A 14,690-nucleotide genomic window follows, 5' to 3' on the forward strand; every position below is an offset into this window, starting at 1 on the left:
CAGACATAGTAGTTGGAACAGAAAGTTGGCTCACGGGAGATATAGCAAACAATGAGGTTTTTCCAAACGGTTTCACAATTTACAGAAGGGACAGACCAAATAGGTTGGGTGGGGGAGTATTTATTGCAGTAAAGTCACATCTTAGTAGCCAACGATATGAATGCGACGTAGATGACATAGAAAGCGTTTGGTGCAACATTAAGGACTACAACGGCAGAAGCCTATACGTGTGTTCATTTTATAGACCCCCAGATTCTAACACAGATGTCCTACACAAGCTCGACGAACAAATATCCACTATCAGCAGCAGACAAAGCAACAGTATTACCATAATCGCTGGGGACACAAATCTACCGTCAATTGACTGGGACAACTACTGCGTAGGAAAATCTGCCAAAAACAGAGATTCATGCCAAGAACTCCTTCATATATTCACAAAACACTCCTTAGAACAAATTGTTAAATCACCAACACGGGGCCAAAGCATACTAGACATCTTTGCGACTTCTATGCCCGAAATCATTACTAACATTGAAATAATAGACGGAATCAGTGACCATAAGGCTATTCTTGTAGAGTTAAAAACTAAGTTCATCAAAATAAACAAAGAAAAGCGTAAAATATACCTATACAACAAGGCAAATTTTAACGGACTAAGAGAATATTTAAACATAAAAATACCAGAATACATCACAAAAACACTGACAACAAATACAGAGAACACTTGGAATTATTTCTTAAATATTTTACGCGAAGGAATAAAGACGTACATCCCGTCCAAACTCAAATGCGACAGTAAGGAACCTAGATGGTACAACGGGGAAGTCAGATCGGCATTAAGAAGGCAAAGAAAGCTACAGTCAAATTTTAAAAAGAGTTTAAAAAGTGACGATATAATTGATATGAATACAACCAAACAGCAACTAAAAGAATGTCGTAGTAAGACGAAAAGTATTATGCGCACAGCACTACACTCTTTTAAATCTAAAATGCTAAGCGAATATCTTGAGGAAAATCCAAAGTCATTCTGGTCCTATGTTAGGGAAATACAGGGTAAACGTCCCACTGTTCACTCTTTGAGGATGGAAAATGGGGAAATCATTACAGATAGCGTGAAAAAGGCAAATATGTTAAACCATTTTTTCCAGAGCGTCTACAACAAAAACACAAACGCACCAAACGATCCTCCACACCCACCCGGGGAACACATGAGCGATCTTACACTGACCAAGCAGGGAATAGTACATCTGCTCCGTAGTATCAAAGCACAAGAGGCACCTGGGCCGGAAGAAATACCTGCTAGAATATTAAAGGAATTAGCTGACGACATTGCCCCATTTTTACATATTGTTTTTCTAAAATCGATAGAAGAAGGCTCAGTGCCTCGCGACTGGAAGCTAGCCCATATAACTCCCATCTATAAAGGCGGCGATAGGGATAAACCAACCAATTACCGACCCATTTCTTTAACATCGATCTCTTGTAAAATATTGGAACACATTATTGTCACTAACATTATGAGATTTCTTGATAGTAGGAAAATACTAATCCACAACCAGCACGGATTTAGGAAAAGCAGATCTTGCGAAACACAACTTGGTCTCTTCATTCACGATATACTTAGATCGGGAGAAAACAACACACAAGTCCATGCAGTATTCCTGGATTTCAAAAAAGCCTTCGACAAAGTCCCACACAATAAATTGTTACATAAACTTAAATACTATGGGATCAATGAGAAAATAATTAATTGGATTAGAGACTTCTTGTCAAACCGCAAACAAATAGTAGTCATAGATGGGTTGTGCTCAACGGAGAGAGATGTAACTTCGGGCGTCCCCCAGGGAAGTGTAATAGGGCCTCTTCTGTTCTTAATATACATAAATGACTTAAGCACACACGTTAGTAGCAATCTAAGGTTATTTGCTGACGACACGGTGATATACAGGGAAATAAGGAGCCAACTAGATCGCGAGCTACTCTCTAGAGACTTAGACAATATCTCGGAATGGTGCAATAAATGGGGATTAACACTTAATATAGATAAATGTTCAGTTTTGAAATTTTGGAATAAAGGAAGCGAGGAACAGGATATAAACTACAAAATAGAGGGTTCAGTATTGACTACGGCAAATCAAGTTAAATATTTGGGGGCTGTTCTAACACCACGCCTTTCATGGGGAGCACATATCAGGACAATATGCGGATCAGCTTTAAAGAAACTTGGCTTCATAAAACGGGTGGTGGGGAAATGTAATGAAAAAGTTAAAGAGAGGTGTTATTTTGCTCTAGTTAGACCTCATTTGGAATATGCCGCAAGTATTTGGGATCCGTGGGAGAACATTTGGCAAAAAGAATTAGATAAAGTCCAGAGAAAATCCGCTAGATTCGTTAAAAATTGTTATGATAAAAACACAAGTGTGACAGGTCTCTTAGGGGATTTAGGCTGGGAACCACTTGAAGTGCGGAGAGAACAAGCGAGGCTTAGACTTTTAGAAAGGTTCAGAACAAACGAGTTTAAATATGACACTGAAGGAATTATAATGGCCCCACACTACTTAGGTAGATCAGACCACAAAGATAAACTAAGGGAGATAGATTCCAAGACAGATAGGTACAAATACTCATTCTTTCCCCGAACAATCAGTAATCATAATAGCAAGAAACCGAAGTCACTTTAGAAATATTAAAAACGTTGAATTTACAAGTCTGAACAAAATTAAACACTATAGAGATGTTAGGTATACTTTCAGGTGCATGTGTATGTTAGTTGGTAGTTTGAGTGTTTGCATGTGTGTGGGGTGTAAGTGTTCATGCATGAATGTATGCCATGTTTTTTTTATATATATGATTTTGTCGTTATTTGCATGCGGTTTTTTTTTCTTTTTCTTTTCTAAATTATGGGTGGTGTCCTAGCACCCCCCGCCACACGCCCTTGCGGCGGCTTGCGGGGTATTAAGTAGATGTAGATGTAGAAATGGTAATACTTTCCGAACCCAAGATGAAGATTCTCCTCGCGGTTTAAGGACGGAATAGGAGGAATAAACATTATCGTTGAGAGAATTGCGAAAAATGACTGGAAAAAGAATTCAGAAATGAAATAATTAAAACCGAAGGCCCAACCGAATTGAGTACTTATACTTGTTTCGGAAGGAAGATCCCAAGTCCCTAGGATGGGGTTGAAGGAGGTAGGTGGTGTGCAGAGATCCCTTCCGGGAAATGGAGTTCCAGAGCGGCCAGCTTGAGTGCACGCCCTCTCACATGATTGGTGTTGGGGACTGACCGCTGTGAGTTACTTACAAGAATGGTAAAACCCTTCCAATGAGGAGGGAAGTGAGGAGGCATGTGTTCCAGGAAGATACCTCCTTAAGGGTTTAAATGCTTGGAACCACTTCCGGTTACTTGTCCTCTCCCCTCATCCCTTTCCCTCTCCATCTCTTAAACGCATACTTTACGCATTCTCTGGTGCATTCCGAACTGGCAAAGCTTTGCCTTTTTCCATGAATAGGGCAAAAAAAACTGGGTACCCAGTGCGGCTATTCACTAAATTCCCATTCTGGACTTCTGTTTTCCCGCCGATAATGGCATTGTTTTCCCGATTCTCTTCCTCTACATCTACATAATACCCCGCAATCTGCCACAAGGGTGTATGGCGGGGGGTGTTAGGTCACCAGCCATGCATGCGCAAGAACAACACCACTACACAAACATCAGTTCGTAAATTTGAGGCAGGTCACTTATTCGAGGACGTTCGAGTCTTGTAACAGGCCCTATCTACCTATGGTAGATCCGAAAGCGTATATAAAATACAAGAAAAAGATCAATATCTACACAATCCACCCCAAGGGCGCTTGGTGGGGGGTGTTCGGGCATCAGAAAAGCTTGACAATTCTAACCCACAGAGATGAATATATTTATACAAAACACATTTTAACATAGTTAGTAGAACGGATACACCTAAAAAGTCGCTTTTTCCTCGTGCGATTTGAAATCAAAATAGATATGATCGCAGGAGAGGCGAGAATAATGAGTATTTGTAAGGTATTGATTATTTCATTTTCATGTGAACATCTTAAATACACTCATTTTTATAACATTGTTCCCGCATGGTTTGAATACTGTCCTATCATTGAATAGTTTTTTATGTAAGCAGCTTCTTGTGTGGTGAATGACTTTGTTCGATTCTTTCGAACTAATATCTGTGTACATGTAATAATCGTGCATACATGCGTATCTTTGGTTATCTAGCACCCCCTGCATCACATCCCATCGGCGTCTTGCGTGGTATTATGTAGGAAAAGCCCTTCCGGAAGGAAGTGATCATAATGTCTTTCATCCAAAGTAACATCGGTGTCCGTCACATCAACGGCCGTCGATCATATTCCCAGTATTATCGATGGTGTAAAATTCGGTATTTTCGAAGAACAATTCCGAGGTCTCAAATATCACAGATCGATTTAGACAATGTAAGAACTAAATGCAAGAATTGAATTTCGCCGCAACGAACACAAATCTTTGACAAAATTCCAAAAATGTTAAAAACTTGAGCCATTTAGAGAAAGGTTTTCCTGTTCTCATTCAGACCATAGGTTTTTCTGCTCTAATTCGCCTCAATGTTGAACAACTCATGAGCTTATATCGGTATTGTATTTTTTAGCCATTCGTGGTGTTAGTGTCACTCATGATTGTACGTGATTGGGTAACTTGGCAACTTAAACATAAAATGACCATCTTAATGGGCCATCTTTCGTGTTACGTTTAGTTAGTACGGCATTATGTTATGAGAACGGTCCCGTTCGCACCCATATCCTTAAATACAAATTTCTTGTTTTAAGTTATTGCATTCAATGTGAGCCCGTCTTAACTTCCACAAGGGATCCAAGGAGAAAAGAAATGGCAGGCATTCCACGGATGTTCCCCACTCACCATGTGCCCTTTCTGCTGCGCAGACCGCGACTCCCTGAGCGTGAACACTCCACCGCCCACGGACACCTCCCGCCACACGCCCCACTCGGGTACGTTGTTGTTCCTCCGCGGAGGTGGGGGTGGGGGCGGAGGGGGTGGGGAGGAGGAGGACCCGTCCTGGCCCCCCGAGGCCGACTGCGTGCTCTGCTGGTGGAAGGCGTCCCCGTCGGCGGACGGGGCGGCGTCGTCCCCCCCGCCATCGGACGACGCTGACGAAGCGGCTACCTCCATATCGTCGGAGGCGGGCACGAGGGGCGGCGGGGACGTTGTCGGGGGGTCCGCCCCGCTGAACGCCCCCTGGGGGTGCATGATGAGCACGCCGTTGGTCGTGAGGCCGTCCATTCCACGGTTCGACTGCCATTTGGTAGCCTTCTCCTGGAAAGATGAATCATAATAATTAATTTAAATTAAAAGACAAAATATCTCCATTTTGTGCAAAGATGAACAGACGACAATAGGCAGATATCGAAACAAATTACTGCCATTACAAACTCACATTGCTGAATTTATCGTTGATGACTGGCAAATATGCACGTAAAAAGATGCAGACAAACGATTAAGCTTTTGTAAGTTATACTCACAATGAAAATTGTCATGTAGGTGTGATGACACTGTTTGAGCATGAATATTTTTCATTTTGTTCGCATATTCAGGAATACTCAGAACCACATTACCATTCCAAACTCACATCGCTAAATTTATTGTTGATGACTGGCAAATATTGAACCTAGATTTGGGTATTTGAAAGCGTCTTTGCGCTCTTACGCGTCTCTTTTTAAATTAACTGAGTTCACAATAATTATTTCACAAATACACAGGGGAATATTACAATATAATATTTTATACAAGAAAATGGAATGTTGCAATTTAGGTGATATTATTTAATTTTTATTATTCATATTAATTATTCGTTTATAACATTATAAAGAGGAAGGGAAAACGGTACAGAGAATGAGGGTTGGGGGGAAAGAAGTCGAATCGACACAGGTGGAAAAACTGACCAAAATAAAGTAGAATTAGTCCACATTTCTAATTCTTTTATTAACCAATAAAAGTCAAGGTAGGTTTTGGCGGACTAAACTTCTTAGGCACGGCACTAAACACCGCCACGCCAAACACTACAATAAACCATCCTCAAATTTCGCATATCTTCTATCTCCCTTCATTCGTCCAAAATGTCTGATCTTTTGATCCCTCTGCCTCGCATACCTGCTACACTAACTCCTTCGTGTCACAGTCTTCAACATCCCATCGCCAATCAATCTACCCATATTCTCTTTTCCTACCATCGAATTCCTCAAACAACTGTCTCTTTCCCACCACAATGTCTAGCATTACTTTGTTTTCCTATATCACCATTTTATGTTTTTTATGATAATCCAACCCTATATCTCAAAAGCCTCCAATTTACTCTTATCCTATTGCAACAACGAGCATGCAGTCATATAGAAGTACGAGCCACTAAGAAAACTACGAGCTAGGCCATACGGAACTACGTTCCATATCGAAGTACATGTAGTCACCAATTTTCTCTTCACATTATTAATTAAGGAGGAACGAGCCCTTCGTAATACTACATTCACAAGAAAAGCCATATCAGTAGAACCGAGAGATTTAGGCTCAGTGTTTATATTATCAACTGATTTGATCGCTCTATTTGGCAATATCATACAGAATAATATGCTAAGAATGTGCTACTGATGACTTTTTAAAAGAAAATGCCGTGATTGCAATTGGCCACAGCTGTTTTGATGAAAAAAGGTTATATTAAGTATTTATAAGAATTTTAATTATTATATTGTGAAACGTCAAAACATTATTCCCACATTTTATTTTATAAATAACTGGATTGGTACTTGTTTGAAAAGCGATACCTTTATCAGTAGGTAAACTTATTCACCTAACTTTATATCGTAGTGTACCGAGCAGATTTTTCCACGTACGGAGTACCAACCTATTGTCTAAAGGGAAATTTTAACATGGCATAGCTTTACGTAAACTGCCGGACGAGCTTTCACTTTTTTATCAAATTTAAGTTATTCTCGGATATTAATTTAAAGTTATCTTCATTTAAAACTTTGTGCTGGACGACTGACAGAGTTCGTTCCACCACATAGCCAATGTAACCACCAAGGCTTTAACAACGCATGAATCAAGCAATAGATAACATTGAATATTACGCAATTGGCGAAGAAATATTTGATACAAACACTGGAAATGCAGTAAAATGATTTTCAACGAGTTACATAGACGGGGAAATTTCCAGCTGTTGCTCATTTCGATCGGTTGTAATAAATCCCCGCACTCAACAGCTGATCCCAAGTCCTTCGGAAAAATATCCCAGGGGAGGACAGTTGAATTAATTTCTTTGGCAAGCGGGTGTGGAAAGAGTGCAGTGTATCGCCGCCGCCACATGCTATACACTGCAGTCGGGCCTGGGAGGAGACGGCTTCGCGATGCCATGCGCATACCTTCAAGGATACTCGGGGCATAAACTAGCCACAAACAGGCCTGCGCACGAGCCTTTCCTATATGACTCCCTTAGGTAGAGGTGCATTCTTCCCTTATTCTTCCATGGCTGTATGGATAGTACAACTACTGTAACTATTGCTACCCGAATGAGACTTAGACAATGGACGGCGAATACATTCCTCGCGAAAAATCAACGTGAAATAAAATTACCGTAAGAAATTTAGATCAGAGCGGGACTCTGGATCAACAATTAAAATAATATCAATTTCAAAGTGAGTTTGGCATAAATCTCTTCATTTGAAGAATTTCCGACTTCTAACAAATATAAAAAAAGCTCACTGCAAGTCTAATTATGTCACACACGGGTGAATATGCTTTTCAGTCCTATCAACCGGCAGCCTTCGGGCTTAGAAAACAGTTAGCCTTTGCGTGAAATTAAGATTAGTTAGAGTGAACAATTCAAGAATTCAGAAAAAGTTAAAATCAATTGCAAAAATGGAGCTTCCACACAATACGATGACTGATTGTGTCGGTAAAAATATTTTTTTTAAACAAGCAAGAAGCCAAATAAAAGAAAAGAAGCTTCAGATGCGCCTCCAAGCTTTTTATTTCAATTTTCCAAATAGAATTATCATAAAATATTTTCCATCTGACTCTCAAAGTTTCATTTTTTCCATTTTATTATAGTATAATGTCCCTTCTTTTTTCAATCTTTACCAATTTAAAATCCGAATACGCCGTGCAAAGCTTTCGCCCAAAGTCCCCATCATTTATTACAGAGCCAGTTACAGCCTGAACGTCATGTCAAGAAAATTTATAGGAAAAATTGCGAAAACTGCACCATAGGGTAAAATCTTCAAATTTCGCACCTCTTTGAAAGGCTGATTTATCACTGCAGAGCAAACAAGCTTTTTTATCTACTTTGAACAGCAGTGCGTGAATTTCAACTTCGTTAGTGGGGATAAAACATGAAAATCTGAAGCAAATAATTTAACCTGTGGATTCTCATTTCCAGAAACCTATATTCCTGGAATCTCGTGATTTCTTTCGCGTGCGATAAACTGGTGAAAATTAAAAATAAAGACGGAAATAAATGGATAAGATTACAATTTTTGCTGACTACGAACGGAGATTTGAACAAAGCGGCGATCAGGGGATGCCTACGGTCGAATCCTCCCGCCGCACTCCGTCGACGAATTTCGGCAGAACGAGTAACGAAACACCGCAACGCTCTCCGAAAACGATGTCCTGGTTGCCACCATTCCGAGCGCCATCCTCCCCCTACGTACACCCACACTCGCTTTGAGATATCCGCGCCACCGCAGGGCGCCAAGGCGGCGGTGACAGAGGCAGTGTTACAGCGGCAGAGTGGGCCGTATTCGGGGCCGCTTATCGTCCACATCTGAAGTTAGTTCTCCAACATCACACACAGCCGCCCATAAAAAAGAACTCAGGCCCCGGCGTCGTCAACGCTTCCCTCCCGCATTTCCCGGGACTTGAACTCCCCCCCCCCCGCGACGGAGAAGCAGAAGGGCCCCTGTGACACAGTATGGAAGGACAACTAAATGGAAACTATCACTACACAGTATTATGCACTTCTAAAACACATCCGATTTCAACATTTAAAATACGAATTCAATACATCGATATGATACTACATCGAAGAAAACTACTGTACCGAATTGAATCCGTCTGAAAGTGCCAATGTGAAATATATCGTAATATTTTTCTGAGACTGAGGTTGCTTTTAATTTTAAATGAAGAGAATTTAATAAAAACAGCATTACGCACTCATAACTCGTTAGTTTCTAAAATATGCATAGCTATATTTTATTATTCTAACATTATATTGCTGTACATAGTGGGTATTAGTGTAAAACACTTTCGCCACAGGGTGGTGAAACGCTTCGAGCCACCTCCACGTAAATAATTCTGTGGAAAGGTACCGAGTATTTTAATTCCAACGGATGGTTCGGTGACAAAGATATTGGCTTCCCACCCTGAGGACCAGGTTTCGAATCTCAGCGGAAAATGACTTTGGTAGCATCTCCATTCCTACTTTTGGTGCCGTCTGGAGCATACTTCAAGGGGAGTATTCCGTCCGGACCCTTTGACGCCTTTCGCAAGGCTAATTCCGACGCCGGGTTTCTCTCCCGTATTGTGGTCCCGATCGATCCCATGATCCAAGTGACCAATGTATGTTGGAGTGCGAATAATTTTCGAGACCTCTGCGCAGAAACATGCGGCTCGGACTTTATTTCGTACGTTTAACCTAGCATTTAATCATCTTTTTTTTCTAATGATCCCCAACCCAACGCCAGAGGCATTTCTGTGACGCTTTTCGTTTTATCTTAACAGTTTTTAACAAAAATTGTTGATTTTTGTGAGTTGATTGTTGAAGGTTCAATGCGCGGCATTGAACCTTCTCAATTTCCTGAATGAGGCCTTTTTCAGTCCGATTCCACACACTAAATGTATATACAGGAACTAAATAAGGCCTTACAAGAGTGTGGTAACAACGTTCATTGGCTTAGTAGTCACTCCTGCCAACAATGCGTCTAATAAATCCCAATTTTTCATTTGCTTGCCCGAATATTTTACGTAGTTGGGTGCCCCAAGTTTAGCCTCAAATGATTGTCTACTTCTAGATCAACTCCAGCTAATTTGTAGACAAATCCCGCTGATGTTTTAAGAAATTTACAACCGAACATTTGTTATGGTTGAACGAAAATCCTCATTTTATACATCATTTCGAAATGCAATCTAGATATTTCATATCCAACACGGCAAATAACGTTTAACCGATACATTTCAATGCCGGAACAGAAATTATCTATCACGCAGACACATGCAAACTCACCATAAAAACATATGAGACTTGCGTATTAAATTATCCCATAATAATCAACCCGGAGGTTGATTTTATACGTGAGGGTATAGCTCACCTAGTATTAAAGCCAACGTCGTGAGAAAGGCACGCGTTTAAATGAATATACTTTGTAACTTCCACACAATTTTTATTCGTACTACCGGTTTCAACGCAACGGCGTCATCATCAGGTACCTCAATAGAGGTACCTGATGATGACGCCGTTGCGTTGAAACCGGTAGTACGAATAAAAATTGTGTGGAAGTTACAAAGTATATTCATTTAAACGAACATGAACCTCCACAAAGTTGAGCCCGAGACCATAGAATTCAGAAAGGCACACATTAGGGTAGAAGCCAGTGCCTTACCACTTTGCCGCCTGTGGTTTCCCAAAAAAATCTGGTATCCAAAAAATCACACAACTTCGAGGAAGTTGAGGGTGCCCAGAGGCGTCACCCAGAATCAAACCTGTGCCCTCCAGTCAGTAGCCCAATGCTCTACTCACTGCACTATCAAGTCCCTCAACAAATTATATTATGATTATTATAGGTAATCTACCAGTTAAGGTAGATTTTGACGGACACAAGCTACCAAAAAGTATAGCGACATTTCCCTTGTCTCTCTAAACAAAACACAACCTAACATGCAACACTATATGTTAAACCCAACAAATCATGCATCAAATCAAACTTATCGACATCATGGTTTACAAACGAAAGGACAATTATCAAATGATTAATGGATAAAAAGCATCGATGTGGGCTTATACAGATGCATATCGTCCATTCCCACGGCACTACCTCCAGCCCAACTCTGGGCCCCTATGTCCCACTCATCCTAACGACGCATTTCGTAACAGGAGGGAAGGGGCAGTAGGGGGGGGGGGCAGAGGGCTGAGCTGACTCAAGTGGAAACCTAAAAAGGACCCCGGGCGAGTCGCGGCAGGCCTTGTGCTCCCGTGGGAGGACGAACGTCATGAACGCCACTCATCACTCCCCTCTCCGAACTACAGCAACTCGCGATCCAGTCAAACACAATACGAGGATAGAGTATAGGGGCGCTGTACTAGGGAAGACATTTCAAATGTCGGTGCTTGGTGAAGTGACGCATTGTTTTTACATTGAGGGATTTACACATTTGACGCAAAAATAAATAAAAGGAGATTTACATTCGTTGGATGTGGAAAGTGGTATGTCATTCTAAATTACATTGGCATTATTGGTTCGAGTTGACTGCTGACTGATGGAGAAAATGCATGAGATTCTGTGTTCTCTGTCCGCGATTGGAAACATGTCCTTTTGGTTCGCGTTTGCTCATTCGTTTAAAAATTGTTAAATTTTATAAATGACTTTCCCTAAATAACAACTCTATTTCGCATATTTTGCAAAGACTAGCTAATTACAAGGTATCCCGGAATTCCGTATAACTCGTGATTACGTCACCAACAATTCACGTAGTATTTGCTCGTTAATACGGAGGAGTTCGACTTAAGTCGCCGATCAGAGTGGCAGTCTCTCCCAATTGGCGTTGATTTTTTCCAAAAGATTTCTTAGCGAGTGCCTAGGCCCTCAGGGAACATGGTTGAGATTTAACGGATTGGAGGATATGGAAATGAATCAGCGAAGGAGATTTCACGTTCTATACGTGTACGAGGGGCAATTAACAAAGAATGATCATAATCAAGTTTTTATCGGGGTAATTTAAACTGAACGAATTAATTTTATGCTATTCAACGGCTGCCTCTGACGCAATATTGGAATCAAAATCAATTACACTTGTATCACATATACATTACAAATTAACCTAACCATATAATATAACATAATAATCTTGCACAGCGAATTCAACGAATAAAAACTGTATGATGATCCTTCATTGAACAGTCCTCGTACATCATGACCCATACCTCACGTAACGATTAAAATTATACTGATTCGTTAAACGTACTTAAGCAATAGGGAAATAAAGTTCGGAGCCAAACTTCATTGTGTCTCTACTTGTGGAACCACTTGACAGGTAAACCAAGAAAGAGAAACTGTACCTCCTTCGGGTGTGCACTCTTGGCAGTGCTTTTCTCTTAGATACATACGAGTATTAGATTATTTTATCTGATTACCATCAACACAGGAATCTAGCTAGTAACTCCATTTATTATCTATAAAATGACATCCTCATCTCTATTTCCCCATTATTTTCCCATTTTTTTCTCCGTAGGTACCCACAAAATGGTCAAACACTTTCTTTGCCAAAATAGTCAAACACCTGAGTCCCACATTTCCGCAATACGTCCCTAAATGCTGCTCTGTCTTCTTAATCCATATCTAGCCCCCAAAACCGCAGACTTAAAGCTGATTTAAAACTCCTCCACAACACCCTGAACTCGAATATTGACTGCCCTGAACTGGTCTCTCTCTTCAACTTCAGGATACCAACTCGATCCACCCGCACCCACTCCCTACTCCATCTTCCTATTCCTAGGATATCCCTCACTAGGCGCTCACCTTTATTTAGCCTGTCTTCTAAATTCACCCCCTCACACTGTCGATCCTTTCTATTTATCATGCAACAATTTAACCACCCAAGCTTCATCCCACCTGTCAACAAATTAAATATTTCCCCTGTTCATGTTCGGTTCTCGTTGTTTATCGTCATGCTGCTCTTGCATTTTGTCCTCTTTCATGTTATTGTTATATTTTTAACTGTTAATTGGCGCCACTGCCGTCTGTGAATAATGTTTTAAAATAAAAATAAAATAAAAAATATGAATAGCAAATAACACGTAAATTATTAGGCCAGCAGACATCACCCTCGCATGTGCTGACCCCTCTGATGTAAGACAATGGATTCATTAGGGGGCCGATACATTAGCGGAAGATAGGCAGATTCCAGCCGAGTGAACAAGGCAAAGTGGACAAAGAGGAGCAGTACTTAAAAGGAGGTAAGCATACTACAAAGATAACTGGTTCGCGATTGTAATAAAAGCGGCCAAATTGGCTCAGGATCATCAAATCGCCCCGGCGCGTCGCGTCGGAATCATCAGTCTCAACTCCCACCCTCTCCATTATCTCTCCTCCCACCACCCCCTACCCGTTGCCCCAACATTCCCTCCCATGTTGGGCATTTCTTCTTCATTTCCGTAGAATACAGTTAGGTTTCTATCTTTTAATGATATATGCTAGAGGAATTTACTTGTTTCGAAATTTTAAAAGATTAAAAGTGAAAAGTAAATTAAAAATCAATATTTTTAGTAAGCCCTTGATTACTTTTCGAGTCATACAAATTAGATAAACATAAAAAATGAGTGTACATCAAAAGATAAGAGATAAATGCTTAAGTTTATCTTTTCTGAAACTGACGTACGATAAAAACAATCCATATCAGGAAAAATCTTTCCTTGTGGATTCTGATAAGCCTCCTAGCATCACCAAATATCTAAGAGGAAGCCAGAACACTGCATCCTTGCGTTAGGGCAACATCATTGGCTCGGCAAGGGGTGGCTGTCAATGCCGGGACCATGGAGGTCATCATTATAATGCGTATCAGACAGATTCGTTTAAATATATGATTCGTCCCATTCGTTCATCAAACCCCCCATTATGCTCGACACATGATAATTTACGGCGGTAAAGCATCCGAGACTATTTCAATAATTTTTACTAATCCCAAAAATCGCTTTTGCGTGTGTCAAAAAAATACGTTTTGCAATTACACATTAAAGTATCATTTTCCAAAACATGAAAACAAAAACCCTCAAGAGCTGACTCCTGTTCACACGCAAGCAAAAGAAGTCCGCTGTGACCAGTTATCCACCTACAACTCGATGACTTGGCGCAATTATCACCAGTCTTTCCAAAAAGAGCATCGAGGACTCAAGTGATCCTCTTCACTGAATCAAACATGGCGAGCACTTACTCTGTGATTGGCCAACGGCAAATTAATTCTGGCGCAAAAAATACCAACTCGACGACACGGCAAAATAACTGCCTCGGCGCCTTCATCCCGAACGGGGGCGGAAGCTCCGAGAACACAGGCGAAACTCAGAGAATGATTCAAAAATATTCCCAGGGTCAGTACCCCGTCCACTGTGTAAACCAGCATCATGCACGAGAAACTTCACTCGTGTAAACTGTTAAGTAGAGTCAGTTGGTACAATGAATATTGTGCACTTATCGGAGTTAAATTCTATAAATAAATACGCTCGACGAATATACAGTACATATATTACGGTGAAACTGAAAACACAACTGAAATAGTTCGATGTATTTAAGGACTGCCATTAAAAAGTAGGAAACTTTTTGGGAATCTATTGGTCGAAGGATTTTCGTGGGAGGGACAGTTAAAAATCAGTACTATATATATATATATATATATATATATATATATAT

At 40.6% G+C, this 14,690-nt stretch overlaps 1 protein-coding gene across 4 annotated transcripts in view; it reads right to left on the reverse strand.

The window, feature by feature from the left end:
• Positions 1 to 14,690, reverse strand: part of Pli (E3 ubiquitin-protein ligase pellino) — a 339,132-nt gene that overhangs the window by 51,401 nt on the left and 273,041 nt on the right. For all 4 annotated transcript variants that reach the window (XM_071591522.1, XM_071591520.1, XM_071591521.1 and 1 more), the window contains one exon: positions 4,927 to 5,340. In XM_071591522.1, the coding sequence (XP_071447623.1) occupies positions 4,927 to 5,340 (414 nt within the window). The remainder of the gene's footprint in view (positions 1 to 4,926; positions 5,341 to 14,690) is intronic.

This window comes from Hetaerina americana, unplaced genomic scaffold (genome assembly GCF_022747635.1).
Source record: "Hetaerina americana unplaced genomic scaffold, ioHetAmer1.1.p SCAF_48, whole genome shotgun sequence".
Lineage (NCBI taxonomy): Eukaryota > Metazoa > Arthropoda > Insecta > Odonata > Calopterygidae > Hetaerina > Hetaerina americana.